At 50.5% G+C, this 26,226-nt stretch overlaps 1 protein-coding gene and 1 long non-coding RNA gene across 2 annotated transcripts in view; one reads left to right on the top strand and one right to left on the bottom strand.

Annotated features, from left to right (window-relative positions):
• Aldh1l1 (aldehyde dehydrogenase 1 family member L1) overlaps positions 1 to 21,043 on the bottom strand; it is a 52,734-nt gene extending 31,691 nt beyond the window's left edge. The window contains exons 1-9 of the mRNA XM_031382554.1: positions 20,934 to 21,043; positions 14,341 to 14,490; positions 12,172 to 12,406; positions 11,334 to 11,499; positions 7,965 to 8,066; positions 7,223 to 7,312; positions 6,180 to 6,317; positions 3,863 to 3,988; positions 973 to 1,064 (exon numbers count right to left, since the gene is read on the bottom strand). Coding sequence (XP_031238414.1) covers positions 973 to 1,064; positions 3,863 to 3,988; positions 6,180 to 6,317; positions 7,223 to 7,312; positions 7,965 to 8,066; positions 11,334 to 11,499; positions 12,172 to 12,406; positions 14,341 to 14,467 — 1,076 coding nt within the window. The 5' untranslated portion in view covers positions 14,468 to 14,490; positions 20,934 to 21,043. The remainder of the gene's footprint in view (positions 1 to 972; positions 1,065 to 3,862; positions 3,989 to 6,179; positions 6,318 to 7,222; positions 7,313 to 7,964; positions 8,067 to 11,333; positions 11,500 to 12,171; positions 12,407 to 14,340; positions 14,491 to 20,933) is intronic.
• Positions 21,044 to 21,208: 165 nt separating this feature from the next.
• Positions 21,209 to 26,226, top strand: part of LOC116098250 — a 28,497-nt gene continuing 23,479 nt past the window's right edge. The window contains exons 1-3 of the long non-coding RNA XR_004121755.1: positions 21,209 to 21,232; positions 21,830 to 21,906; positions 22,574 to 22,632. This is a non-coding gene — a long non-coding RNA (uncharacterized LOC116098250). The remainder of the gene's footprint in view (positions 21,233 to 21,829; positions 21,907 to 22,573; positions 22,633 to 26,226) is intronic.

Here is a 26,226-nt window from a genome sequence, read left to right as displayed (position 1 = left end):
CTACTTTAGGACTTGAGTTCCCTCCTCAGCATCATGATTTTTGTGTTTGTCTGTCTGTCTATCAATTTGATGACACAAGCTACATTTGGTAGTGGTTGAATGAGATGCACCCCTAATAGTCTCCCACATTTGAATACTCGGTCAGCAGTTGGTGGAGGGCTAGGAAGTGTAGCCTTGTTGAAGGAGGTATGTCACTGGGGGTGGGCTTTGAGGTTTCAAAAGACTCTAGCCTTCTCTGCTTCCTGTTTATGGTTTGAGACGTGAGTTCTCCACTGTTATTGCCACCACACCTCTGTTCAGCCACCATGGACTATCATCACTCTGGAACTGAAGCCTAAAATAAACCTCCCTTCTAAGTTGCCTTGGTCATGGTGCTTTATCACAGCCATGGAAAACCAGCCAATACTCTGGGAAGACGAACCTCGACTGAGAAAATTCCTCCACCAGATTGGCCCGGAGGCAAGTCTGTGTGGTGTTTTCTGGTTTACAAATTGATGCGAGAGAGGCCATCCCACTGTGGGAAGTGCCATCCCTGGGCAGGTGGTCCTGAGTGGTAATGGAGAACAGGCTGAGCAAACTGTGGGAAGCAGCGGTCCCATGAAGCCTCTGCTTCATTCAGGTCTTGCCTCCGGCTCCTGCTTAGGCTTCCTTCAGTGATGGGATATGACCTTTAAGCCAAATAAACCCTTTCCTACCCACACTGCTTTTGGTCATGGTGTTTATCGCTACATGTGAGCCCAACTCCCTGAGCTGCAGCAGCCAACACCAGCCAAGGGTTAGCAATGACAGCTGGGCATCAGCGGCTCTTCCAGGATGAGAGGCCAGCTTGGGGGCAGATATCTGGGCCTAGCTTCCATATCTGCTGGAGGGTCCATTCTGATCTCTTTATGAATGATACACAAATACAATCAATGGTGGCTTAATGAGGCCACAGTAGATACTTGGAAGGGACTCCTATGCCCCTGGACTCACCTCACAACATCTACGGATGCAGCTCCTGACTTGAAGAAATCTGTAGAGTCTTCTACCTCTGGGACATTGGGCAGGATTCGCATCCAAGAGCTCTGGAAAACAAAGACCATGAGAGACAGAGGTGCTAGATGTAGGTGCCGTTCTCACTGCTGGCTGAGGGCAGCAGCTCTGTGGTCTTCAAGGCACTGTCCCTGAGGCCACAGCTCTGGCCACTGTGAGACGAGGCTGCTGGTCTCCTGCCACGCGGTTGGTCTCCCAGTACAATGAAGGCAGTGGAAAATGGCTGGGTATCAGAAAGTCTTGTTCCCAGCCTTGGTGCGGCTGTCAGGGTTCCAGTGTTCCCAGCTCAGAACTCATATGGCAGCCTGAAATGATGGTGAAGACCAGACACAGTGAGTGTCTGCTCTGAGATGCTGACTGGCTAGCACTCCTCTGACCTGGGCCCTCTGAAGTACAGCAGAACGAGCTGCTGTCCTGCTGGGCAAGTGAGGAGAGGCCAGTAGCCGGCACTCCCAGTGGTTGTGGTAGGATGGCTGTTTCTAACAGATGCCAGACTGAACTACCCAATCCACTGGGACAACTTTCACCCTGTTGCACAGAACTCCACAGCAGCCACTGTAAGCAAGCATTGGCTCAGAGTCTGTAGGTCCAGCTGGTCCAGTGACCCTGAGCAGGCTCAGAGGCAGGGCCACAGCCACAGCCGCTGCTCCAAGAATATTCTGAAAATTTCTTTATTTGGATGGAGGGGGTTAAATCCAGCAAATGTGGAGCTCTTCCCTCCTTCCTCCTTTCCTTTCTCCCCTTCTTCCTTCCTTCCCTCCTCCTTTCCTCCCAGACATTTAAAATGCCCAGCATTCCTAGGGAAGATGCTGGCTTTCTGCTATCCTGGACCACATGGCACCTCATGACTGTCTCTTGTAGATTCTTACTCTTCAGTGTTATAACACTGGTCCCAGCTGTGACCCACCTCCATTTAGCTCCCTCTTTTGTTCCTGGATCATGGCAGAGGTGAGCTCTTCAGACAGGGCTATCCCTGCACTTTGGTGTCCCTGCACCTGTGCTGTCCCTGCACCTGTGCTGTCCCTGCACCTGTGCTGACCCTGCACCTGTGCTGACCCTGCACCTGTACTGTCCCTGCACCTGTGCTGACCCTGCACCTGTACTGTCCCTGCACCTGTGCTGACCCTGCACCTGTGCTGTCCTTGCACCTGTGCTGTCCATGCACTTTGGTGTCCCTGCACTTGTACTGTCCCTGCACCTGTGGTGTTCTTGCACCTGCAGTGTCCTTATACTTACAGTCTTCTGCGCTAAGGTTTATCCAGATGTTTTCTCTGTAGCTAGCTCTCAGCTTCCCTCCAATGCTGACCCCATCTCTGAGGCCTTGTCTCACAGGCCCTGTGATGTATAGAATGTATTCCAAAGCTGTCTTACTGTCTGCACCGCTGGGAGCCATACATGGACAGCAGCTTCATTTGCCACTCCCACCCACTGCCTGTCAATCAGAAGGAGCTCAGCAAGTGTCTCCAAGTCCCTTAGCCTGTGAGGACTTGCCACTCTCCTCTTCACATGGTATGAGGGTGGTACTTGTTAAGTAAGGGACACACATGGATTCTTCATGTGCTGTAAAGCCCACGTGGAATTCTACATTAGGAGTGTTTTCCAGGCTACCCGTATGGTGAGATCCACTCCTAATGTCTGGGGTGGGGCAAGCTGCAGCCCCAGAGAAACCTGATGGTCACATCAACATATTCTACTGTGCATGCTGCCGAGGCCTGTGCCCTCAGTGAAAATTCAACTTATGAGGCTTGCCTCTCAAATGGGTTTATCTGGATAGAGCCATTGCAGGCAGAGGAGCCCCTGACTTGAGCCCCTGACTAGATGGATGACTAAGCTGAAACCCTTCAGTGTCATCTCCTCATCAAGGCTCAGTACCACATGTGACTCTGAGGACAGGGAGACAGAGTGGAAGGGACCAGGAACAGATCCTGGGAGGTGGCTGCTGACCCATCTTCAGGGTAGGCAACCAGGGAAGGAAGCTACATGTAGACCATTGTGGGGGAGAGCCAGTATTGAGCAGGAACAGGTTGAGTCATGTTTGAGAGCAGTAGGAAGTTGGACTACTCGCTCCCCTGACTCAGGCCTGCATGTCCCAGGCATATGTAGTCCTGCTCCCCCACCTTTGTGCACACCAGAGGAAGTCTCATACTCAAAGCCAGATGAAGGTCATGTCCAGCACCTGCAATTCCTCCATCTACAAATGAGGGGGAATACATTCCTCCATATACATTTGTCCCCAGCACCCTGGCCCTGACAAATGCTATATACACACCTCATATAACACACTCATCCTTAAAGTTTAAAAAGCCTTTACCCATCCCCACCAATAAAAACAAGTTGCTCTCTGTCTCCTAGAGAAGTCTGTTTCTTGTTGCACTTGCTTGCCACCTGAGGTTATTCTCGCCTCCCTTCCCCTCTCTGGTGTGCTCAGTGGGAGGGGGTGGAGTGGGCATGACAGACCATGTAGGGAAGGAACTGGAAGGGAACCTGTCTCTGAAGCTACGCTGGTCACTACCTGGGTGTTACTGTGAGAGTTCCAGACACACACTCATCACAGGTCATGGGGATAAGCCCCCACCTTTAACTACTCCAAAGCTAAGTTCCATTTGTTAACTGTTCGGAGTGAGTACCTGGAAAAGGCAGATTCAGCTGACCCAGATCCCAGGGGCCCGGGTATAAAGGAAGAAGGGACCAGGAACATCAGAAAGTGCCAACACGGGACAGAGGCAATGCTGACTAAGGCCAGTGCATTCCCAACAACAGGGAATGTGAACACAGAAAACACTTACGCAGTTCCGCCCTCCTGGGTGGTACCACTGATGGTGTCTCTTACCCGCACGGCCTCTGCTATGGCCAGCTCCTCCTCTGTCAGCTCCAGGGCGCTGCTAGCAGACCCCTTGAAGAACTGGGAGGCTGGCATCATCTTGCCATCTTCCAGCTGGATGTTCTTCACCAGCAGCTGCAACAGGGAGAACCTCAGTAGGACCAGGGCAGGGTGGGCAGCTGAGCGGGGAATTCGCACTTTCCTTCCAGCCCTCATAGCCAAGAGAGCAGGAACCACATGAGATGACAGAACTGAAACACACTGTCCTGGGCATATGAAAGAAACCACACAACATATGTCTGTCCTTTATCCTAATTGTCCATCACACTGTGCTTGCTTTCTAGATTTCTGTGTGTGCAGTGCATGTATGTGTACATGTGTGTGTGCATATGTTCATGTGTGTGTGTGTGTGTGTGTGACCAAGGGTCTCCCTCATGTCGAGCAGGCTCTTAACATTGAGTGCCACAAGCCAAGTGCTTTCTTTTGTTGAATAATGATGTTATTTCTACTGAAAGGGCAGCTTCTCATCAGAAAAGAAAAATGATTGCAGAACTATTGTGAAGGTCAACTGAGTCAACGGTGGATGATGGATCGTTAGTCATGGGATCGCTCCCAGAACCCCATGGCAACATCTGGAGGACAAATGGCTTTCTGAGACGCAGGTGGAGAGAGGAAAGGATACAAGGAGAGTCCAGTAAGCCTGGTCCGCATCCTCATGGACAGAACCTGGCTCCAGCTCTGCGGAGCTTGTGGAAAGTGTGCGGTGCGGGCAGAGTCAATGAAGATAAGCCAGCCTGCTGCCAGCTCATCCAAAATCATGTCTCTCCCCTGCCTGACCTTCTAACATTTATTAGACAATTATGTATGAGCAGACAGGGTTCAGTAACTCATACAATACATTACAAAATCTGGCCAATTCGAGGTATATATAAGAATATTCCAGAGTCACAACCAGGGTGAACAGTGTTTATAATGCCAATGCACTATAAATAAATTGAAGATATTCTAGAACTGTCAGCAAGCAGGAGGCCAGCTAGACCCAGCAGACAAGCCTGAGTCTTGCTTTCAGAAGGCTCCTATGCTCTGTTGTCTATATGGCTGCAGGGACAGAGGCAGCCAGGGCCCTGGGGAACCTGCCCCTCCTGAATGCTAACACCAGTCTCCAGCTGCTGCAAGGAACTGGCCACTGGCAGCCTACTGCACCTTCTCCTCTTTCCTGAACTGGATGAGAAAGCACCTGTGACCAGAGAGGTCAAGGGCTCCACGCTATTCCAAGAATGAGAACAGCAGACGCTGACCCGTGTGCACATGCTCAGGGTGGAGGAAAAGTCAATGGCTCCTCAGAGACACCTTGATCAGACAAACCCAGTCCTTAACTAAAGGCTTTGCTCTGCCCTCACAACCTCATGGGATTTTTTTTCTTCTCCAGAGTGCTCCTGAATAATCATTTGGCGGGGAACTCTCCTCTCGGATGCTATTTATAGGGACCTCAACGACAGACAGATAGCATCAGTCTGCACACATGCATTGTGCATATCTAAACGCCCACCTACTGTTAAATGGCAGCTGAGAGACGGCCCTGGCCTCTCATAATCCGGCACGAGAATACGAGAGAGCCTTGTCAGTCAGCATAACTCTCCACACTTCACCTTAGCCACACTCATACAGTCAAGGTTGCAAAGTGCTGGAGATGTGCCCCTCCTCACACCTGTGAGAAAATTCCCAGCATGGAGTCTCAGGGCACAGCAGCCTCAGAGCCAGAATTTAGGGCCTGAAACCCAGCTCTGCCACTGAGTAGCTTGAGAAACCCTGGGGAAACTTTTTAAGTCTTTTCATTGTGGTCTGCTCCTCTGAAATATGCAAACAATATCTGTAATTATCTCATAGGGTTGTCTGGAGAGTGAAATGGAATGCCTGTTCATCGTGTTTAAGTAGTGGTTGGTGCCCTAAGTACACTCCATTCAATTCAGCTGCTATTCTGATATGCAAAGCCCAGTAAGAACTACCAGAACTCAGCAGCTGCCCCATTCAGAGAGAGGGAAACTGAGGCGTAGGGGTTTAAGGGCATGGCTTTGATGCCTTTAAATTCTAGGCCAGGGCTACTGATAAGGGTTTCTGTCACACAAGATATCTAGCCTGTCAGAAAGTGCAGCCCTGCCCCACACAGCCTGTCCTCAAGCAGCTTCTCCCTTAACTCTTGGTTCTTTCTGTCTCTTCAAGGGCACCCTGGGATCTTCCTGCAGGGCCTGAGCCCAAGGACAGCAGTGTGGGTGACCTTGAACCTATGATCAGGCCGGTGACTCACAGCACTGTGCTGTTACCTTACCATTTTATCGTCATTCCCAAAGAGGATGAGTCCCGCTTTGGTGACCAGGCCTGGACGATAGGCTCCTGGGATGGGTAGAGCTTCTCCCTGGGCCACCAGTCCTGAAGTGTTGAGTGTCGAGTTGAAAAATGTCAGCTTCTATGGAGGGAGAGAAGCCAAGAGACAACCGATAAGATGAGGCCCTGCTATGTGCAGCCCCGCTGAAGCTCCACGGGGCTGAGAAGGCCAAGTGGTATTGGGGCTGATGTGACCTTAGTGTGCGCAAGCTGAGTGGGTCTGAGACCAGCCTTCAGGGGGAACAGGAGAGACCTGGAAGAGCTGTAATCTACACGTAAGGCTGAGGAGGACCTAGACCCAGTCTTTGGGGCTGGGTCTAGAAGATCTCAGGACTTGGATACCTCAAGCCTCTGTCATCTTTAAGAGCTTTGCACTGACTCAGAGCCTTAGACCTCAGGGGCACAGACCCTCAGAAAAGTCTTCTCAAGGTATTCCACAAAGCCACAGATCCTTGGCTGCTGCTGGCCACTGCTGCAGATGAACCAGCCATGGCGAAGGGTTGTGTGTCAGTGCAGAAAGTGAAGGGTCCTCTGCATAGTTCATTTACAGTTAGCTGGGGGTCAGGGGACTAGACAGCAGACTGTATGGACACCAGGCCGACTTTGAGAGGTACATAAACCTTGCATCTCTCTATCCTAAGTCCAGCTGCTGCCCAGTCTCAGCTCCAAGTAAGTTGCCTCTCCCCTGGAGCAAAGTCAGAGCTGGGCCTATGGCATCTGAGAGTGTAAGGGTGAGGCTCAAGCTAAGCAAATTCAGCAGGGTTCCAGGTTACAGTAGGTTCCTGGGGCCACCAGTGGCAGCAGACATCTCACTTTTAGCTCTGATCAGTACAGGATCTCCTAGTCCTGGAGTTGGGGTCATTTAGGAGAAGGTAGAATAGGGGCTGTAGAATTTATCAAGCATTTAAAACCGATTGGGTGGTTTTCAAGGTTGCAGGGCTGGGGCATGCAGCTCTCCTTCCAAACACCAACGTCATGGGAACCTACCTGCCCACAAGCCTCTGTCCAGGCACCTGGCACCTTGTCATTCCCACGGATCCAGTTGTGAATGGCCTCTGCTGGCTGGTCCCAGTTGATCTGTAGGATCCAAGATGTTGTGTCCTCAGCTAGCCTCTCCTAGTCCTGAAGACTGCTGCACAGTGGGCCCAGCCTTGCAGGTAGGACCTGGGCCTCCTCCTAGACGTGTGTCTGAGTGAAGAGTGGGTGCCCTGGTTTGGGGCTGTGACCCAAAGGTCTCTCCCTGCACAGCCTATAGAATGGCTTTAGGAAGAGGCTACTCTACTGTTGTCAAGGGGGCTGAGGCCTCACAGAGTCCCCAGGAAGAATGCTTTGGTCTATCCTGTAGAGCCCCACTACAGTATCTTTATGTATACAGGGCTCATGCAGAGCTCCTTACAGAGATAGCCAGTCCCAAGTAGAGGCAGCCATGGGACAATTACCCACTGCTGCTCTAAGAAACTGCTTAATGCCCTGGAGATTCCAGCACCAAGGTTGATCTATGCCATAGCCCTAATTATTCTTCCTCCCTGGAGTGATGCTTGCTTCTTCTCCTTAAAGAGAACCAGGAAGAACACGCTACCCGAAGCGACCTTGTCCCTCCATGTTTCGATGCTGGGCTGGAACCCTGCTTTCCACCGCTGTTTCTATAGTGTCAGCTGAACCTTGCTTCCCTGAGCCACGTCTGCACTCCAGACACAGGGAATGTTGGGTAGCTGAGTTTGGTACTCACCTTGGCTGTCTCCTTTTTCTGAATGCCCTCATAGGTGGCTCCTTCCTCAGGCTGGGGGTGGCGGGGGGCTGTGCCCTCTGCGATCAGTCGCACAGCCTGAACCTGCAAGGAGACTTTACAGTTAGCTTCCCCAGCATCAGCATCCCGCCTACATACTGCCTTGGTCTTCACCCTGCAGGCACCCGAGAAGCCCTACAGCGTGGACACAGGGACACAGGGTATGGGTGACAGGAGTTGGCGAGAGTGGAATGGCACACAGACCATCAGCCACACATCATGGCCTTAGATTATATAGACTTTCTAGATCTCTAGGAGAGGAACCTGCCAGACCCCACTGGGGATAACAGATACCCAAGCCTACGGGTTACTGGAAGGAGAGCCGCTCTCACGCCCTGATGTGGGCTTGGGCATCTGTAGTAAAGTGACTTCTCTGGGGTCTGAATCAAGGAGTGAAAAGGAAACTGTCACCCACCCTGAGGCAGGACCCAGAAGAGGTATTGTTGACAAGAAATAGAGTGCCATGGGGCCAGGGAGGTGCTCAGCAGGTAAGGGCACTGGCTGTTCTTGTGAGAAGACCTGGTTCCATTCCCAGCACTCATGTGACAGCTCACAGCCTCCTATAACTCTACTTCTATGGGATCTGATGCCCTCTTCTAACATTCATGATAAATGCTCAGGTAAACACTACACATGTAAAATAAATACATAGGAAAAAATTAAAGAAAAGAAATAGGGTATCAGAACTGTAATGCAGGGAGGGTTGCCTGTTGGAATATGCTATAGTCAGAAACATGGCCTGTGTTTGTACAGTCCTGTATAATAGCCAGGAACCTTGCAGCTCCTGGGGACTTCAAAGGTATGTGTGTGTGTGTGTGTGTGTTATAATGCAGGGGATGAAACCCAGGCCTCCCACATACAAAGTAGTCACTATACTCCAGAGCTAGATTCCCATCCCCAAATTCCTGAATGGAAATTAATTATAATTAATTTAATTAGACACATGTGACCAGTGGTTGCCATGGATACTCTGTCTCTAATGGCCATCTGAGCCATTTGCTGTGGAATGTGACGTCCTCTCTTCTCAGGCTAAGCATTCAACAAGGTAGCTTTGCTCACTACTGCTTAACACAACATTAAAGACAAAAAGGCAGCTGATGTGAAAACAGACTGAGGTGAGGGGCCAACGACTCAGAGCTTGTAGTGCTCTGGTGACTGACACCTTTCTCACTGCCAGGGGACAAGGCTTTGTCCAGAAACGTCTTGGCCTGATTGTCAAGGGTTTGGTCGTCTCTCACTAGCCTACCCTACAGGAACAACAGCAGCTTTCCACGTCCTTCCACGTCTTCCACAGCCCTGCCCTGTGGAGAGTCTAGGACAGCACTGCAATTGAGCAGTTATCTTCCCCAGTTGATCACAGCAGGATGCAGAGAGGCAGCCAATCAGTGTAGGAGGCAGAGGTCCTTGTGTTCACTGATAAGGACTAGGGAAATCAGGGATGTTAAACAAACAGGGTTAGCCTGGGGTTATGGTGCACACCTTTAATCTCAGCACTCAGGAAGCAAGAGTAAGTGGATCTCTTGAGCTTGAGGCCAATCTGCTCTAAAAAGCCAGTTCCAGGATAGCCAGAGCTACACAGAGAGATACCCTGCCTCTAAAAAACTAACCAAACCAAACCAAACAAAACAAAAAAACAAAACCAAAAAACAACAACAAAAAAACAAAAAACAAACCATACAACAACAATATCAACAACAAAAACCATGCATGGTTGGCTCTTCAAATGGAGAGATGTGTAATAACTAGTTGTCTGCCCAGAAGTCTGGGACAAGGCATGGTTAATAGCCTGATGACATTTGTGCTATGCTATCTATGTGGCTGGGACCATACCACATCCTCCCCTAGACCCTTACCATGAACTTGTTTTTCCTCAGTCAATCTACAGAGGCCATTTTTATGGAAGATGTACTCTTCACACGTACTTTACAAAGTAGGGTTTCACTGTATGCATGTCTTAAGCTTTATTGTGCACTCAGGATTGAGTTAAATATCACCAGGAAATCTTTTTTCACCAAATTGTGCTGTTCTTAAATATGCCTAAAATAAACATGAAGTGTGAACCAACACTAGCTACTGAGTCATATTGAACCAAATTTCCTTCTTGTCTCTCTTGGATCAACACTCTGCAGGCTGTGATGTTTGCAGAGTCCCCCACAAATCAGAGTGTTCTTGTTGCTCTGGCCAGCAACTGAGTCAGTATAACCACATGACCCCGGGATGTCCAATCAGAGTCTTCCTTGATCTTTCAGCCATGTATCTTGGAGAAATGGGGTTTATCACCCCATGGACTAGGGAACTGAAAGCTTAGACATAGGAGTCAAGGATCACACAGGAACTCCACCAGCCCAGTGACTCGGGTTCCTTCCTGTCTGTCTGGGCTGGGGTCCAGAGCAGACCTTGGGCACAAGTTCTGCAGCCAGTCTCACAACACCCAGAGGAAGCTCCACTCCCAGGCACTCTGACACACCCAGGATCAGAGGTGAGGAGGAACCAACATCTGTCCCAACACTGGGAGTAACTGGGAGTAACCAGCAGGACCAGGCACACAGGAACTCCGCCAGCCCAGTGACTGAGGTTCCTTCCGTTCTGGTGTCCAGAGTAGATCTTGGGTGCAAGCTCCTCAGCCAGTCCCACAAACACAAACCAAGGTCACTTGCCATCATCAGAACCCAATTCTCTCACCATAGCAAGTCCTGGACACACCATCACACCGGAAACGCAAGATTCAGATCTAAAATCACTTATCATGATGATGATACAGGACCTTAAGAAAGACATAAATAGCACCCTCAAAGAAATACAGGAGAACACAGGTAAAAAGCTAGAAGCTCTTAAAGAGGAAACAGAAAAATTCCTTAAAGAACTACAGGAAAACACAATCAAACAGGTGAAGGAAATGAGCAAAACCATCCAGGAGTCAAGAATCTTTCATCTCACGCAGGACACCTGACCTGAGGATAAAATGAACTACGAGAAAAAGGACCAAATTGAAATGTGAGAACCCAAAGACTCAGAGGCTTAATTACACCTGGCCCACCCTGTTGTCTAGACTTGTCTAATCAATGACTCCAACCACAAATACCCTTTTGGTCTAACTCCCTCTTGATTTGGACTCTGGCCACAGTTCCTCATGTTCATCATCCCATCCCTTTGAGATCCTAAAGAGTGAGTACCCTCTTTCATGTGTCCTGAAATTGGAGGTGTGTGCCTGGCCAGAGAGGATCAGGGAGGGCAGCAGAGCCAAGAAGACGAGAGGCTGCGTCAGCGCAGGCGTGTGATGGGAAGGCAGGCGTGGCCAGCCTTCAGCCTTACCATGCCTTTGATGCCCTCTGGGAAGAGGAAACGGTTGTACAGCGTGCTCACGGTGTCATCTGGAAGCACCTCGCACTCCTTCTGCAGTAGAAGGTCCCCGGTGTCCAGCCCGTCATCAGCCCAGAAGATGGTGAAGCCTCCTTTCTTGTCTCCATGAATGAGGGTCCTGGAAGATAGGAGGAAAGTGCCAGTCTGACAGTGTCAGAGGACACCTTGGGAGCTGTCCCCAGGCCCCTGCCACTCTTGGGGGAGGGGCGCTACTTCCTCCCATAGGAGGGATGACACCTGCTCCTATAGAAAGGGAAGAAAAGAAACAATGTTTATGATCGCCAGCCATGCAAATTACATGCCAGAAGCATCCTGCCTTAGGTAACATCCCTTAAGACAGGTGAGATGAATAGACAGAAACCCTGATCTCTGCAACCCTCTCGACATCCTAATACAGCCCCTTGCACCCTCTGTCCTCCTGCATATACCATGCCCAGCAAAGCTCTTGCTCCTGCTGTTACAAGGCCTGCTGGGTTTCTGTTTTGGTTTGGTTTTGGTTTTATTTTTTGAGACAGGGTTTCTCAGTATATATCCCTTGCCATCCTGGAACTCACTCTGTAAACCAGGCTCTCCTCACACTCGGAGATCCTCCTGCCTCTGCCTCTTGGGTGCTGGGATTAAAAGTGTGCACCTCCACCTGGCATGCTGTAGTAACACTCCCCGGCTGTGGTTCAGGGAAGACACATGGTGCAGGGTAGGCGTCTGCACAATGCACTTGACTCCTCAGAGAGATGTTTCAGGCTGAGGGAGGGTGACATGCCAGGCATATTGGGGGTGGAGCCCATCTTACCAGTTGATGGCTGAAGCTCCTCGGTGCCTGGGCAGCAGAGATGGATGGTAGATGATGGAGCCATGCCGGGGGGCATTGATGACCTCCATGGGTATGAACTGGCTGCAGAAGGGGAGCACATTGAGCTCTGCACCCAGAGCCTGGTATTTGGCCACCACCTCTGGCAGAGCCTGTCCTCGAGCCCGCCACCGAGGGAACTTGAACACGGGCACGCCGTCCTTCTCAGCCTCCAGGCCTGTGGAGAGAGCAGGTGAGAGCAGGTCCTCTCTATTCTACCCACACACTATCAGCCATCTCTACCCAGAGAAGTGGCTGCAGGACCATTCCAGTTTCCACTGTCCAGCAAAGTTCTGCTAGGATGTGGGTGGGGCTAGCCATGGGTAAGCAGCAGGGACTTTCCTGCTGTGAGCCCTAAGGCCTCTGAATGGCTCCCTTGCTCAGATCTCACAGGTTCCCCATAGCCGCTCTCCTCACAGTCCTTTCTAGAGGCCCATCCATGTCCAACACTGTCTCTCTCTCCTCTTCACTACCATCTCTACTTTCCCTTTTTTCCCTTTCCCTACCTCTCTCCCCTCTGGGTGTCAGCTGTACCAGGTGGAGGTGAGGAGGCCGGAGGGAGGAGGACAAGAAGGGTGAGGAAAGGGTTTGGTCCTTCTGGTGGGGATCCTGTCCACCACCCTAGCAGGATGCCTTACCCCAGCTACAAGAGTTCCTTCCCAGAGAAGCTGCTTAATCCCTGTTGCTAGTACACAGACCTGATCCCAATGTACACACTCTGTTCCTCACACCTGCAGCCTGGAGGTCCAGTCCAGCCTGCAGGGCTCCTCCTGTCTCCTTATAGGCCATATCCTGCACAACATCATTCCCTCTTTCCCTCAGGTTGGTGGCAGCAGCGGCCTCTGGAAGGCATGACCTTGACCGTAAGGGGCTCTCTCTGGCTGGCCATTCTTCAGTATTTATGAGAGCAGTCCTGTTGTATTGTTGTTCACTCTTGACTGGCCTGACCCTGCTCTCTGTCCTCATCTCTGCCACCATGACCTGATGTGAGGGCTAATCTACATTGCCAATGTCACCTCACCAGGTTTGGAAATCAGTGGGAGGGTGTTGCCAAGGTGCTAACTGAAAAGAGGAGAGTCCCTGGAATGTGGATGATGACATCCCATGTACTGAGGTACCAGGGTAAATAAAACAGGGGAAAAGAGAAAGCAGGCTGAAGAGACCAGGACAAATCACCGCTCCGCAGTGTAACCAGCAGCTATGAGACTAAGTTGGGCTACACTTCCAAAGCAGCCTCGCTGTGGCCAGTGAGACTCCTGTAGGCCTTCCAAGGTCAAGGTCAAGCAGTGGTCCCAACTGGGCCTGGGCTGGTACGGGGAGCAGAATAGTCTGGTCACTGTTAGTATCTGTTTGTAGAGCTCAGAGAGTGAGGTGATGCTTATCATGCTGCGGTCAGGAGCAGGGCTGAGACCTGGCAGGCATCATCAGAATCCAGGGGTCAGACTGTGACTGCTTGCTTGGCCCTGGATCTGGCTGGTCCCACAAAGCCACCTCCCTACTCTCAATCTCCCATCCTTAAGCTGTGCCTACAGTCCTTCTCCAGCAGGCCTGAGAAGTGTGTCTGTTCATCATATGGAAGCCCCAGTATCCTGGGTGCTCTTCTGGAGTCCTAAGGACTGTGATTCTCAAGTGGCTTCTCCCCAGTGAGGTAGGACACCCAGAAGATGCTGAAAGGGAAACCTCTCAGCTCCACCCACTCTGCTGTGCCAGGAACCTTTGGGTGGACTGAGCACTCAGAGCTAACAGAGCCCTAGAGACGGTGACATGGAGCATGCCCACCTTGGGGAATGACAACTCCAGGTTACCACCCCTAGGAGGCCTTCAGAGCTTAGATGCTTGGGTCAGAGAAGTTAGGAGAGGTATGTGGGACAAGCTGGGCTTCTCTATGGCCATTGGTCAGGATGCAGATCCCACCCTATAGTCACTTTATTCCAGGGCAGTCCAGCAGCCACTTGGCATCAGGGTGGATTCAGGATGGAAGGTGTGTAAGTGTCCTCTAGCAAGGGCCATGCCATGAGACCCCGGACTTTACCCACCAGCCCGCTGTAGTGGCTCTGCCCAGCAGGTGGATTTCCTCCCACCCTCCTCCCTGCCCCTGAGCTTCTCACTCACCCAGGGGATCTGCTTTTCCGTCCTTGTCTGGGATGGTGAACACACCCACCACCTCATGGCCCTCCTTCCTCAGCTGGCAGTAAACCTCCTGGCCAAACAGGCTCTGCCCAATTACTGCAATCTTCATGGCAACACAGGGTTGGAAGGCACCTGTTGAAGGAGCAGCCAGAGGGTTAGAAAGGGCTCTCTGGAGATGGGAGTGGGATGGGGGGAACCGCTCAAGCTCCAACGGGTGCTTTCTCCTGCATTGGTCATCCCTGGGGTTCCATGAGCAGCAGGCGGCTTGGGGAGACTGCCACTGTGCAAGGGAACATGGGTAATCCTGACATCTGTGGATGTGAGGACTGATGACAGCTGTTGGATCAGATAGTGACTGTAGCTTCAGGAGGCTCCCTTCATTAATCCCTGCAAATTATCATAAACCTGGTGCAAGTCCTCAGAGACATTTTGGACCATCCCCTGGAACTGACCCGCCTGTGACCTTGGTCCCACTACTTTAAGCCTTTGTTCCCTTGCTGTTAATGAGAAAGCCACCACACTTCTCTTGAGGGTACATCAGGCTTATTGCACCAGGCCCAGAAGCCATATGAGAGACAAAAAGGAGCTTTGCTTGACATCGGCCTCCAGAGCACAGGGTGACTGGGTTGTGAGTGCTAAGGGGGAAGGCTGAAAAGAGGGACATTGGAATGAAGCAGAAGTCAGTATGAGTGGCTGCTAAGCCCAGCACCTTCCTGTAAAACCTGAAGTACTCTCTGGTAGCTTTCTTTAAATTGTCTGCTTACCACATATGCATGGTTTAGGGAAAAAAAACTGAAGCAATGCTCACTTCACACACTCAGAAGCACAGAAACCACAGATGTGAAGCAGCCTCACGAATTCCTACATGTGCAGCGTGCTGCTGCCTGAGCACCCTAAATGCTCACCAAACACCCAGGGCTCTTTCAGCACAGAGCGGCGATGCCCGTCTGCCTTGGCCAACCTCACACATCTGCATTTCATACCCAACCCTATGCCTGCTTCCACCATCTCACGAGCCCGTGGGCATGTGAACTACCAGAAGTGGGCGCTTGACTACATCACAGGAGGCCATGCTGGCTCGAACACTGCACAACCTCCACAAAAATCAAGTCCAAATGAATCACAGACTTGAGGTTATAAATCACTCAAAGATAGTAAAAGAGACATGGACAGCCTTACATTCATCAATAACTTTCAAAGCACAGAACCGGGGGCTCATGAAAAGGGGAGTTAAGTCCTCCTTTATTCAGTTAAAAATTTCTACTTTTAAGGGACGCCATCAAGAAAATGAAACAAGAATCCATAAACTGGGAGACCTGAAAAGCCAATCCTCAAAACTCAGTCAGAAGGGTAGCAACTCAATTCAAATGTGCTAATAAGATGCTCCAACATATAATAAAGACACTACAACATACAACAAGCTCCACTATGTTCATAGTAGCCTTATTTATAATAGTCAGAAGCCGGAAACAACCCAGACGTCCTTCAAGAGAGGAATGGATACAGAAAATGTGGTACATTTACACAATGGATAACTCAGCTATCAAAAACAATGACTTCATGAAATTCTTAGGTAAATTAATAGAACTAGAAAATACAATCCTGAGTGAGGTAACACAATCACAAAAGAACACACATGGAATGCACTCACTGAGAAGTAGATGTTAGCCCAAAAGCTCAGAATACCCAAGATACAATTCACAGACCACATGAAGCTCAAGAAGAAGGAAGACCAAAGTGTGGATGCTTTGGTCCTTCTTAGAAGGAGGAACAAAATACTCACTGGAGGAAATATGGAGACGAAGTGTAGAGAAGAGACTGAAGGAAAGGCCATCCGGAGACTGTCCCACCTGGGGAATCCATCCCATATACAGTCACCAAAACCAGACACTATTGTGGATGCCAAGAAGTGCTTGCTGACAGGAGCCTGTTATTGCTGTCTCCTGAGAGGCTCGGCCACTGCCTGACAATACAGAGGCAGATGCTTGTAGCCAACCATTGGACTGAGCACAGGGTTCCCAATGGAGGAGTTAGATAGAGAAAGGGCTGAAGGAGCTGAAAAGCTTTGCAGTCCCATAGGAAAAACAACAATATGAACCACCCAGAACCCGCCCCCCTCCGAGCTCCCAGGGACTAAACCACCAACCAAAGAGTACACATGGATGGACCCATGGCTCCAGCCACATATGTAGCAGAGGATGACCTTGTCAGGCATCAATGGGAAGAGAGGTCCTTGGCCCTATGAAGGCTCTATGCCCCAGTGTAGGGGAATGCCAGGCAGGGAGGTGGGAGTGGGTGGGTGGAACACCCTCATAGAAGCAGAGAGATAGGGAGTGGGATAAGGGGCTTGGGGGGACTGGGAAAGGGAATAACATTTAAAATGTAAATAAAGAAACTATCCAATAAAATAAAATAAAATAAAATAAAAAAAAAAAAAAGCCATGGAGGCTGGAAGGTGGCATCAGATTCACCTGGAGCTAGAGCCTCAGGAGGTTGTAAGCTGCCTGGCTTTGGTGCTAGGGATAGAATGCAAGCCCTCTGCCAGAGCAGCAAGCACTCTTACCCAGTAAGTCACCGCTCCAGTTCCCCAAAACATTCTCGTTCTAAGGCACAGCTCACTATAAGTATGGGTTCTAGAACCCACTCTGCACCAGCTAGTTTATGTCAACTCGACACAGCTAGAGCATTGAAGAGGAGGGAACCTCAACTGAGAAAACACCTCCATCATCAGATCAGGGTGTAGGCAAGCCTATGGGGCATTTTCTTAATTAGTGATTGGTGTGGGAGGGCCCAGCTCACTGTGGGTGGGGTCCTGAGAACCCAGATCACTGTGGGTGGGGTCCTGAGGACCCAGCTCATTGTGGATGGAGGCCTAGGTTCTTTAAGGAAGCAGATTGAGAAAGCCATGTGAAGCAAAGCAGCACTCTTCTATGACCTCCCCATCAGTTCCTGCCTCCAGGCTCCTGCCATGTTTGAGTTCCTGACTTCTGTTGATGATGAACAGTGATAACGAAGCATAAGCCAATTAAGCCCTTTCCTTCCCAAGTTGCTATTGGCCATGGTGTTTCATCACAGCAATGCAACCCCTAAGTAGGGCACTCCCTCACTGGCATTTCTTCAAATGGACAGAAAACTAAGGTCCACGTAAAGCCCCACTTGCAGCCTTCCTTAGAATTGACCAGTTCTGGAAGCAACTATGACACCAGGTAGGGAGTGAATGGGAAAAACAAAATAAAGCCTGTGGTGCTGGGCTTCAGATAATGGAAAATAAGCCAGATCGGAGGACACGTGCTAGGACATTGTGAAAAGACACGCTGGACACCTAGATGCAAGAGAAGCTCATTGGCAGAGGTGCCGTCCACTATGATCACAACTGCACAGCACTCTGAAAAGCCACCCAGGGAACCAGAGATAGTGCCAAGGTCAGTGGTTTCCTGGATGGAGGAAAGGGTGGCGAGTAGAGAACACACAGACACCCACGTACCATAAACACACACACACACACACACACACACACACACACACATACACACCATACCACAGACAGATAGACACATACACCATACCATAGACACACATGTCATACATATACCATACCATACCACACACACACACACACACACACACCATGTTACTGCTTTGGGAAATTACAGTGAGCTGTTATCTGCTGGAACATGTTGGCTCACATATCCCCAGCCAGCAACAGTTTGCTACATCCTGATGGTATGGCCTACAAACTGCAGTTCACCACAGCGTAAACCCGCCTGTTGTCCTCTGGTCCTCCTACAGTTTATAAGGGAGATACTAGGTAAGCACTGACTACAAGGGTGGATACACGTCCTTACATACCACCCAAACCTGAAGAGCAGGGGGACATCCCACTGCAGAACGTGGCTTTGATGTCATCACACTGCACTGGCGTCGGCTTGCACAGCACAGTCAATGTTTAACAGGAGAAGGCATGAGCAGAGTGAACATATGGGAACCCAATTCTGCCCTCATGTTTTCCCATAAACTTAAAACAAGTTCTGAGGGTTGATTATTAATTTAAAGAAACAAATAGAGCTCTCTGGCCTACATTTTGCTCAAAAAAATCCAACTGGGTTAAAAGTGAACAGTTTTACACCAAAGACAAGAAGAAAATACAGTAAGGTGGGAACTGGGCTTAGCTGATGGAACATCAGCCTAGCATGCATGAAGTTTCATCCCTAGCTCCACAGAAACCAAGTGTACTGGTACAGGTTGTTAGCACAGCTCTCCCGAGGTGGATGCAGGGGGACTGGAGGTCAAGGTCACCCTCAGCTACATAGAGGGTTTAGGGCCAGCCTGGGCTACGTGAAGCCCTGTCTCAAAAATGGAGGAGAAAGAGAAGAAAGAGGAGGAGGAGAAGGAAAGGGAGGGAAGAGAGAAAGAGAGAGAGGGGGAGGGGGAGGGAGGGAGGGAGGGAGAGGACTTATGTTAGAAATATTAGTGAACAGTAAGCTTTCCAAGCTCTACAGTAAAGGCAAATTGAATATGACAAAGTTTCACATATAAAGCACTTTGTTAAAAGGAAAAACTTACAGCCAACAGACAAATTCACGTTCAAATCACAACCAATTAGAACAATGCAGTGCCAAACACAGTACATATTCCCTCTGTAAAACTGACAGGTACTGAAAATAATATGATACTGAGTGTTGGCGAGGTTTGGGAAACAGTAAGTGGGTACAAACTCTCTGCAGAGGGCATGAAAAACTGCTCAGTGCTGATCTAGTATCTCCCTTATAAACTATAGGAGGACCAGAGGACAACAGGCGGGTCTACGCTGTGGTGAACTGCAGTTTGTAGGCCATACCATCAGGATGTAGCAAACTGTTGCTGGCTTGGGATATGTGAGCCAACATGTTCCAGCAGATAACAGTTCATTGTAATTTCCCAAAGCAGTAACGTGGTGTGTGTGTGTGTGTGTGTGTGTGTGTGTGTGTGTGTGTATGTGTGTGTGTGTGTGGTATGGTATGGTATATGTATGACATGTGTGTCTATGGTATGGTGTATGTGTCTGTCTGTCTGTGGTATGGTATGTATGTGTGTGTGTGGTATAGTATGTGTGTGTGTGTGTGTGTGTGTGTGTGTGTGTGTCTGTGTGTGTGTGTGTATGGTATGTATGTCTGTGTGTCTGTGTGTGTGTGTGTGTATGTGTGGTATGGTATGCATGTCTGTGTGTCTGTGTGTGTGTCTGTGTGTGTGTGTGTGTGTATGGTATGTGGGTGTCTGTGATATGGTGTCTGTGTGCTCAGTGTTTTTGTTGCCTTCTTTCAAGGGAGTTTCAGTGCATAGCCCAGGCTGCCCTTGAAATTTCCATCCTCCCATCTCAGCCCCATTGAGTGCTGAGATTTCAGATCTGTGCTCCCTCACCTGCATCCCTTCCCTGTGAACATCTGTTATTTATAGAAAGAGTAAGGAGAAAAACACAAGTAAACAAAACTAAAACAAAACCCCACTTTTGGGATATCTGCAGATCGGCCATTATCACACTCCAGGGACAAGAAGGAACATGGAGTGAGGACTGCCACATAAAGCTTGCCTTTGGCCACACAGATAGCAGACGAGGGTTTGGAAGACCTACTGAGCCCCAAGGCTATAGGGTGCAGACTCCCAGCCCTGTCTTCTTGTCATGGGACACCCCTAGGGGCTGCTGAAGCCTCCAGCCTTCAGGGACTCAGAGGGCTCCTGCTCTGCAGTCCCCTCTTCCAGCCCCTGGGTCAGGACAGCAGAACAGCAACAGGAGTCCTCTGTCTATACCCTGCTGCAGTCCCAGACTAGGAGCAGACCTGGTGGTAGTCAGGGTTCAACCCATGGCCAGGTATTCTGCTAGAATACAAGGAACCCCTTTCCATAACTGCTCAAGGCTGACCCTCTCCTATGATAGCCTCTTTGCCCCAGCTCCAGGGTGGGTACAGCCCTCAGGGGGCCAAGATCCGACACTTCCATGATCCTGTGTGGCTACAGGGTAAAACAGAGCAATCCAGTTCTCAAGCTTGCAAGGCCTAAGTGAATTGTCACCTTACCTGTGTTTCAAGTGCCTCTGTAAAATATGACCATGCTGTCTCCTGGGCACAGAGAACTTAACTAGACAGAGGACAGTGCCAACACTCACCACCAGCTGCCTAGGACCAGAATTCTCCAGGAACCTCAGGAGAGGTACACTGTTAGCCACCACACCTCCACAATTTACAGACCAGAAGCCAAGATTCGGCTGTGCTTACGAAAATTCCCAGGACATGAGTCTGTGGTGGTGGTGCATGCCTTTAATCTTAGCACTCCGGACACCCAGGCTGGTCTACGGAGCTTGTTCCAGGACAGCCGAGGCTACTCAGGGAAAACTTCCCTCAAGAGGGGAGAAAAAAAAGGCAGGCACTATAGTTCCCAGGGCAAGAGCTATGGTTCCAAGGTTCAGCGTCTGCCCTTAGAGGAGAGCCTCTGGGTGCCTCTCACAAAAACAAAAGAAAAAGAAACTTACCCAAGGTCAAAGACGGGGATTAGGGAAAACAGAGTCACAGGCCCAGAGGCCTGGACTAGCAACCCAGAAGTACCTGCTAGCTGCGAGGATCAGTCAGCTGTCAGCTGTCAGCACAGGGGCAGTGAGCTCCCAGGAGGGCGCACAAGCTCGGGTCTTGTGCAGAGAGGGTTGGGGTCAGTGCTCCGCCTCCAGGCTGAGAAGAGGCGGTTCCTAGAGGCCCGCCCAGCCTAGATCTCTCCAATCATAGGAGGCCCTCGGGCCAGGCCCCTAGATGTGACCAATCAGGGAATCCTTCCCCAGTCCCTAGAATGGGGTGAGGGATTTGGGAAGCGAACTAGAAGAACCAAGCTCTGGTCGTCCGACCGTTTGCAGGTACCTTGCTCCCCAGAGAGCCCCGGCTTTCCCTTCAGCAAAATGGGCCACCATCGTCTGTAAAGCACGGTGCAGCCACAGACGCGTCCTCAAAAGGCTGAGTACCCATAGCTGGGTTGGGGACCCTCCCCGCCTCCCCCCTCCCCCCATTCCTAGTTGAGTTCCATGCCTAGCACGCCTGGAGCCTAGCTGGTCACCCACGGTCCGGAGCCAGCAGGTGATTCACCAGACCAGACCGCGATGGGACTTTAGTGAACCTTAGTCCTGAGACTGGAGATGACCTAGACCCACGAGTGAGGAGGCAAGGAGGCGGGAGGCGGGTCTGATCTGCTGAAGGTGGGACTTATGGAAAGTGCAGCTGGGAGGGGAGGCCAAGGCCCAGCCCTAGCTGTGTGGCCTAGTCCCCGCATTCAGACCTTAAATTACCTGGGTCATTCCCCTCACCCAAACGTGATAAGCAAGGAGCACTCCTACGCTGTTGTCTGAGACATGCAAGGTCACCATTTGCTGTGGACCTGAGGTTGTGTCCTGGTGGGCCTGAGGTTCTGAATCCTATGCCCCTTCCCACCTCTTCACGGCTTCTGGTTTTCTTCTCAGAAGTTCTCCTCTGGCCCTTCCACCTTGTCTAGGTGCCACAGACCCCCTTCCTGAGCAGGGTCATTGTCCTATTTGAGGTAAGTCAGAAGACAATACAGGGTCCAGTAACATGTCCATCACTTCCTGACCAAAGCGCTGTCCTGCAGGCTTCCTTCCAAGGATGCCCCCTACTACCTGCCCTGCCACTCAAACCACCTCTGAGGCTCCTTCCTGACCCCCGCCCCCTTGTCTTCAGTACACCAGGCTGGCTCTAACCACAACCTTTGCACTGGCTCTACCTTGAGCAGACCCTTGGGTTGTGATAGCAGGCGCCTCTGTCTCTTACCAGCCAGCCAATATCAGTGTCTGGGTGGTTCAGCCCAAACATGCTGTGTCCCTCCACACAACCTAAGGAGCCTCTTGGGCCTCTCCATGCTCCACCACTCTCAGAACTAACCATACCCCCAATCTCCCTGTCCTCTGTGTATCTGCTCTCCCACCAGACTGTAAGCTCTCTGAGGTCAGGAAATGCAATAGTTACTATACCTGCTTCCTTGTCAAAGCACATAATAGTTGCTCAAAAAAGTCCTCCAGGACTCATGGACTTTTTCGTGCTCTTTACTCTCCCCATGAGTTAGGGAGCTCCCATTATTAACACACCACATCTTCAGAGAAGCTGTCCCTAACTGCAGCCCCTGGGGTGGAGCTCTCACTTTCCTTTATGACCCTCCAATTTCAGTGTTATCCATCTTATGCCACCCACAGGAGTATGTGATGACCCTGGCCTCCTGGCAAGTTCCCAGCACTGAGTGACATGCTTGCAGGTAAAGGGATAAAGTCTGTAGATAGCATAATTAAATGTCAGGTTGCTGTGCTCTGTACTCTGCAGTTGGAATGGAGTTGGCAGAAGTGGGGATGATGGAATCCCCCCAAAGGTCAGCCTGGAAGCTGACTGTCAAAACAATATCTAGGGAAATCTGAGGGGACCCATTCTATAAGAGGCAGTGAGCAGAAGGGGGCGCATAAGCAGAGTTTTCTGTAGTGATAAGGGACTGCTATGCTACTTTTTTCATTTACAAAAATGCCCAACAATTGGGCAGTGGTGACGCATGCCTTTAATCCCAGCACTTGTGAGGCAGAGCAGGTGGATTTCTGAATTCGGGGCCAGCCTGGTCTACAGCCAGGGCTATACAGAGAAACCCTGTCTCAAAAAACGAAAAACAAAACAAACAAACAAAAAAAACCAATAAAAGCAAAGTAAGGGAAGAAGAGCTTGTTAGTGCTCATGGTTTGAGGGTACGGTCCATCATGGAGGCGAAGGCACGGTGGCAGGAGTATGAGCCCGCTGGTCACATCGCATCTGCAGTCAGGAAGCAGAGGGTGAAAAATTCTGTGTTCAGCTCACTCTCTCCTTTTCATGCAATACTGAACCTCAGCCCATAGCAGGGTGCCACCCACCCACATTTGCCGGGGGTAGGGGGTCTTCATGGAACTTGAATCTAGAAACTCCTTCACAGTTGTGCCCAGAGGTTTGTTTCCAGGGAGACCTGAAATCTCATAAAATGGGCAACGAAGATCAGCTGCCACAATGAGGTTCATAAAAGACACAAAGATTTTAGGACACATACTGGAGAGAAGGCCAGCAAGGATGCACAGGGTTAGCCAGAGCTCCAAAGGCAGATGCATCTGGTTCTCCAGGTTTAACTGGCAGGAAGTGTCAGAGATGCACCTGTGGGTTGCTCTTCCTGAAAAGTGAGAGCGAGAGGGGCTCAAAGTGCAGAACCAAGAGTCTGGGCCTCACTGTCTCCGCCATTTGCTTTGAACAGCAGAGTGCTTGTCCTAGGTCTGTTCCCATGCTAGCATACCTGTCCCAGGAGCCTGCACCCCACCACTAGCCTACCTGCCCAGCAGGGCTACACTTGAGAGACTGACCAAGATGTTGGGGTTCATGTCGGGCTCTTGCTTGTCTTTTGAGCTTCTTGCTGTTATTTGTTGTGGAAAGCAGCTCTGGCCTGCGACTGTGACACTTTCTGCCAGTTGAATGGACCTTAGGGAAGTGATGAGGGGTGAAGGTTTATCTTTCTGAGTCTGCCTCCTTAGTGTGGGATTATGGTTCCTTTCATAGTACCCAGCTCGGTGAGCTGGTTCTGTACATGGGGAAACAAAGTCAATGACTGGGGCTGGCACATAGGCTATGGCAGTTGGAAAAGCTTTGAAACCCCTCCTTTAGGGCCTGTGGAGTCTCATTTCCTCCCATGAGTGTGGGCTGGATATAATGACTTGTTTCTAACAAGGGGAAAATGGCAGAAGCCACATTGTGTGAATTCTGGATTCATGCCTTCACAGACAGACAGAGAAACAGGTTTGAGGTCAGAGAGTGGCAGAGCCAGTCTGTGTCTCAGGCTGTATGACACTCAGGGGATGACCACTCTACCCCACCATGCCAGCAGTGCCCAGAAGTTGCACGGAGTGACATGTATGTCCCACACAAACCACACTCCAGTGCCATACTCCCAAGCTTCTCTGTATCTTTCCGTGGGAGCAGGGGATGCTCCCTTTTTGTCTTAAACCCACCATCTCTATTAAGGATGCTGAGGAAGCATCATGGCGGGGTATGGGTGGGCAAGCACAGCCAGGATAACTGCTGCGGCTCTCTGCAGGGCCCTGTGACTAAGGAAGAGTGGTGTGCACTGGCTAATCGCTAGGCTGAGAAAAGAGGTTAGAGGGAATGGAAGGATGGGAGAGATGGAGGGTTAGAAGGGATGAGGGCTAGGGAGTGGGGAAGGGCTGCTGCTTAATCCTAAAGTAGTTAGGAGGGGTTGTCGGGCTCAGGAGCTGGAACACAGGGGAGCAGATGGGCAGAGCAGCTTTTCTTCTGTTGTATAAGCATGATTCAGCTGCTTCTGGAACTCACTGGATATGAGGAAACATTAACCTAGCCAGGGCTATGGCCTTGGAAAGTCAAGGTGAGCAGGGTAAGTGACCCAAACTTTGTTTTGTTTTGTGGAGGCAGGGTCTCACTGTGTATGCCCAGTTTGGCCTGGACCTGGAGACTGATTCCTTAGCTCAGCTTCCTAAGGGTGGGATTGCAGGTGGGCATCACCAAAGCCAGCTACAAACATTCTTTTGGGGCAGAGTTCTCCTCTTTTGGGCCTTCCTCCTATTCAGACACCTGCATCCCACCCTGTGAGACACATCTGACACCTGCTCCTTTTTCCAGAGGGCACAGCGGTCACCAGATTTCCCCTAGGAAGAGCTCAACGTGTGCTGTTGATGTAGAATGTAAAAGCAGGTGTTGGTGTCAGACCCCACTCTAGTTTCACCTCAAACCAGAGGTCATGGCATCTGAAACCACAGTGTCACTCTTCTGGGAGAGATGAGGTATGATCTGGAAATTCAAGGCCCTCCTCACACTATACCTCTGCAGCCTTGGGGGGAGCCTGTGGGCGTTGTCAGGTCAAACCTTAATATCCCAATGCCCAGGAGAGCAGGCTTGCAGATGGCCTCCATGGACTGACACACAGAGAGGCAGGTGCTGCCTCCCCAACCCAGAAGGAAGATGATGAGGGGAGCTCAGCAGAAGTCAAAGGAGAAAGGATTGCTAAGAAAGCCTACATCGCAGGTTTGGCAAGTGAACTGGATCAGGAAGAAATGAGGACTTCCCAGCCCGGGAACAGAGAGAAAGGTTCATGGTGTGTGCAGGCAGGGGTGGGGCTAGCTGGAAGGGATGAAGCCCAGCTCACTGGACAGCAGTGGAGAAGCTGGAAAGGTCAGGGGTCACCAGCAGCTGTGCCACTGGACACTGTGTCCCAGTGGTAACCAGACCTTATGATTTTGTAAGACAATCCTGGAAAAGCATCTTGGTAGCTAACAGATTCTCAGTTGCCATTTTTTTTTTATAAAAATACTCAAGAGGTATAATAATTTAGACTTTAAGAGGAAGAAAATCAGACCTGTGATACATGGGTGAGTCTTGAGTTTGTTGTACTGAGTGAGGTGAAATCATACTGACTGAAATACACTGGAACACACCGGAATCAAAAGGTCTTAATGATTCCTCATGGGTGAGGCCCCTAGGGCAAACAGAAGGCAGTGTGAGGAGAGCTGGGACTGGGGAGCTTTGGGCATTGGTGTTTAAAGTGGGTGGCTTTATGTGGGAACCAGAAAAGCCTGTTGATGGGTAGGGTAGGATCATGGAGGCAGGATGATGAGGGTGAGGGAGGGGATGACGGAGGGTGAGGGAAGGTATGATGAAGAATGAGGGAAGGGATGGTGGTGAGTAAGGGAGGGGGTGATGGAGGGTGAGTGTAGGGGTGATGGAGGGTGAGGGAGGGGGTGATAGAGGGTGAGGGAGGTATGATGAGGGTGAGGGAGGTATGATGATGGTGAGGGAGGGGATGATGGAGAGGGAGGGAGGG

Source organism: Mastomys coucha, unplaced genomic scaffold, assembly GCF_008632895.1.
Source record: "Mastomys coucha isolate ucsf_1 unplaced genomic scaffold, UCSF_Mcou_1 pScaffold20, whole genome shotgun sequence".
In the NCBI taxonomy this organism is placed as follows: domain Eukaryota; kingdom Metazoa; phylum Chordata; class Mammalia; order Rodentia; family Muridae; genus Mastomys; species Mastomys coucha.
This window is presented reverse-complemented; position numbering and strand designations above follow the sequence as displayed.